This window comes from Pundamilia nyererei, unplaced genomic scaffold, assembly GCF_000239375.1.
Source record: "Pundamilia nyererei isolate P.nyererei 1_Seehausen unplaced genomic scaffold, PunNye1.0 scaffold00048, whole genome shotgun sequence".
NCBI lineage: Eukaryota > Metazoa > Chordata > Actinopteri > Cichliformes > Cichlidae > Pundamilia > Pundamilia nyererei.
In genome coordinates this window covers 3,361,214-3,365,283 of record NW_005187449.1, presented here as the reverse complement: position 1 = coordinate 3,365,283, position 4,070 = coordinate 3,361,214, and the positions used below count along the sequence as shown (strand labels likewise).

General features: G+C 46.0%; 1 protein-coding gene across 1 annotated transcript in view; it reads right to left on the bottom strand.

Moving 5' to 3' along the window:
• The window catches only part of LOC102210134 (NACHT, LRR and PYD domains-containing protein 4C-like), a 21,977-nt gene that overhangs the window by 7,671 nt on the left and 10,236 nt on the right, over nucleotides 1-4,070 (bottom strand). The window contains exons 7-9 of the mRNA XM_005732796.1: nucleotides 857-2,636; nucleotides 607-780; nucleotides 262-435 (exon numbers count right to left, since the gene is read on the bottom strand). Coding sequence (XP_005732853.1) covers nucleotides 262-435; nucleotides 607-780; nucleotides 857-2,636 — 2,128 coding nt within the window. The remainder of the gene's footprint in view (nucleotides 1-261; nucleotides 436-606; nucleotides 781-856; nucleotides 2,637-4,070) is intronic.

Here is a 4,070-nt window from a genome sequence, read left to right as displayed (position 1 = left end):
TCTGGTGCAAATTACTGACCTCTGTCATCATTTTAGGTGGGGGAACTTGCACAATCGGTGGCTGACTAAATACTTTTTTGCCCCACTGTATAAGCACAAACAACAGTCAGGACTTGTTCCATGACTCCTCTGGGGTCTGCACATTTCTTTACATAGAATCACTTTATATCTTTCCCATAAACAGAAAAAAGGAAAAAGCAAAAAGGCTAAAAAAAAAACCCAAGTTAGATAAACCAACGCCATGTGAACTCTTGTTCATACCTTAGATTGTCCAGCCTCCACTGAGTATTCTTCACTCCCTTAGAAAGCTCCTCCACATGAGAGTCTCCTGGATGATTGTAGCTCAAATCAAGATTTCTCAGATGGGAGGGGTTAGACCTCAAAGCCAAGACCAAAGATTCACCTCCATCTTTTGTGATCAGACAACCTGAGAGACTAAAGTTTTGAAAGAAGAAAAAAGTCCAGGATGAGCATGCATAAATAATAATACTGCAATTTAAAATAACACGTAAATCTCTCTCTCTCCCTCTCTCTCTCTCTCTCTCTCTCTCACACACACACACACACACACACACACACACACACACACACACACTGAATCATTACCTTAGAGTTTCAAGTTTACAGTGTACACTTTTTAGTCCACCAGACAGCAGCTTCACGCCAGAATCTTGCAGGTCATTGTTACTCAGGTCCAGCTCTCTCAAACTAGAAGACTCGGAGCTGAGAACTGATGAAAGAGCTTTGCAGCTTCTCCACGACAAGTTACAACAGCTCAGCCTGAGAGAGAGAATTATTAATGAAGATAACAATCAAGAATGTAAAAACATTTATAATGGTTCATAAATCGACTTACAGAGCTTTCTTGGAGGCTTTGACCACTGGCAGAAGCCTCAGAAGAGCATCCTCAGAAGCAGAGTATTTCTTCAGTTCAAATGAATCAAGATCTTCCTTTGATGACAATAAGATGAAGACTAGAGCTGACCACTGAGCAGGAGACAGTTTATCTGTAGAGAGACTTCCCGAAGTCAGAGACTGTTGGATCTCCTCCACTAGAGAACGATCATTCAGTTCATTCAGACAGTGAAACAGATTGATGCTTTTCTCTGCAGACTGATTATCACTGATCTTCTTCTTGATGTACTGGACTGTTTCCACATCAGTATTTGAACTACTTCCTGTCTGTGTCAGTAGACCTTTTAGGAGAGTCTGATTAGACTGCAGTGAAAGCCCAAGGAGGAAGCGGAGGAACAAGTCCAGATGACCATTTGAACTCTCTAAGGCCTTGTCCACGGCACTCTGGTGGAGATGTTTTAAAGAATGATGATCTTTTTTTTGCCGTTTCTCCAGCAGGTTGACCCCAGAGTTGATGATGGTCAGATGGACATGAAGAGCAGCCATAAACTCCTGAATACTCAGATGGATGAAGCAGAACACCTTGTTCTGGTACAGTCCTCTCTCCTCTTTAAAGATCTGTGTGAACACTCCTGAGTACACTGAGGCATCCTTGATAATTACTTCAAAATCTGTCAGGTCTGATTCATAGAATATCAGCTTTCCTTTCTGCAGCTGATCAAAAGCCAGTTTTCCCAGACACTCGATCATCTTCCTGCTCTCTGGACTCCAGTGCTGATCTATCTCAGTTCCTCCATCATACTTGACCTTCTTCATTTTGGCCTGAACCACCAGGAAGTGGATGTACATCTCAGTCAGGGTCTTGGGCAGCTGTCCCCCCTCTCTGGTTTTCAGCACATCTTCCAGAACTGTAGCAGTGATCCAGCAGAAGACTGGGATGTGGCACATGATGTGGAGGCTTCGTGATTTCTTGATGTGGGAGATAATGCTGTTGGCCTGCTCCCTTTCTTTGAATCTCTTTCTGAAGTACTCCTCCTTCTGCGGGTCACTGAATCCTCTGACCTCTGTTACCATGTCAACACAGTCAGGAGGGATCTGATTGGCTGCTGCTGGTCTTGTGGTTATCCAGATGCGTGCAGAAGGAAGCAGGTTCCTCCTGATGAGGTTTATCAGCAGCACGTCCACTGAGGTGGACTCTGTAATATCAGTCAGGGTCTCAGTTTTGTGGAAGTCCAGAGGAAGTCGACACTCATCCAGACCATCAAAGATGAACACAACCTGGAAGTCTTCAAAGCTGCAGATTCCTGCTTCTTTGGTTTCAGTAAAGAAGTGATGAACAAGTTCCACCAAGCTGAACTTTTTCTCTTTCAGCACATTCAGCTCTCTGAAAGTGAATGGAAACATGAACTGGATGTCCTGGTTGGCTTTGTTTTCAGCCCAGTCCAGGGTGAACTTCTGTGTTAGGACTGTTTTCCCAATGCCAGCCACTCCCTTTGTCAGCACTGTTCTGATTGGCTTGTCTTTAACAGGTGAGGCTTTAAAGATGTCTTCTTGTCTGATTGCAGTTTCTGGTCTGTCTGGTTTCCTGGATACGGTTTCAATCTGTCTGATCTCATGTTCATCATTGACCCCTGCAGTCCCTCCCTCTGTGATGTAGAGCTCTGTGTAGATCTGATTCAGAAAGGTTGAGCTTCCTGCTTTAGCAATCCCCTCAAACACACACTTGAACTTCTTTTTCAGATTAGACTTCAGGTTTTTTTGGCACTTTGCAGCACGAGTTCCTAAATAAATAATTAAAAAACAAACAAACATTAGAATTGATTAGAATATTTGCCGTGGTGTTTCCTTTATTTAAGAACTGACAGGATTACCTGTCACGATCCTGGGTCTTATGACCCAGTGTTTTGAGTTTTAGTTCATTTTTGATGTTTTAGTTTATGTAAGCCCTTCAGGTTCCTAAGTTCATTTGTTATCATGCTTAAGTGTTTCTAGTTATTATTTCCCCCTCGTGCTTCCACCATGTTAAGTCTCCCCTGCTTTTCATGTATTTCATGTCTGTGGCTTATGTTGTCAAGTTCAGGTTGTCATGTCTATATCTCACTCTGTTTCCTGTTTTATTGTGAAGAGGTCTGGCGTTTCTGTGTTCATCGTGTTCAGTTTTACTCTCCCACTGTGACGTCATTATGTTCATGTGTGCCAGCTGTTTCCCCAGGTGTTGCCACTTCCCCTAATCACCTCCTGTGTATTTAAGTCCTCTGTTTTCAGTGTGTGATTGTCAGGTCGTCTGTTGTTCATGCCATGCCATGCTTCCAAGTTTCTTGTCTAGGTTTTTCTTATTGTTTGTCTAGATTCCCCAGTTTAGGTTTGTGTTAATTTTGCTTCAGTTTGCCTTGCCCTTTGTTTGTACCTTTTTTACTAGCCATATTAAATGGCTCGCTTTTTGTCAACATTCAAGTTTTGTTCCCTGTTCCTTGGAGTCTGCATTTTGGGTCCTTTTTCAATTCATACAGTCTGCCCTCGCCAGACCGTGACAGTACGACCTGACCAGTCATGGACCCAGCAGATTCAGCTCTCACCGAGTGTCTGGAGGAGATGGCTCGCATCCAAGCGATCCTCGACTGCGTCCTTACAGCGCCCGAGTTGAAGAGCAAGCTGCAGGACCACCACCTGCCGCGCTACCGCTTGCTGCTTCTGCGCCTCAACCTGAGGACGACGCCTCACCTGGTTCTGCCACACCTCAGTATGAGAACTCATACAAACTCATTTCACCCACTATAGACTGTGTGTTGCTGCAACTTACACAGCCTCCTGCCACGTCAGCTGGGGGGCCCGAGGAGCCCGTCCAGCCACCAGCTGTGGCTGCCTCATTGTCACCTGGTTCTGCCTCTGCTACGCTTGGTCCAGCCTCTGCCTCTGCTACGCTTGGTCCAGCCTCTGCCTCTGCTACGCTTGGTCCAGCCTCTGCCTCTGCTACGCTTGGTCCAGCCTCTGCCTCTGCTATGCCTGGTCCTGCTCCTGCTTCGCTGTCACCTGGTCCAGCCTCGGCTTCTGCTTCTGGTTCGCCTGGTCCGGCTTCATCTGAGTCTTCATCCTCGCCTGTTCCAGCCTCAGGGTCTTCAGCCTCGCCTGGTCCGGCCTCAGAGTCTTCAGCCTCGTCTGGTCCGGCCCATGCCACTGCTTCTGCCGGCCCTGCCTCGCCTGATTCTGCAGCGCCA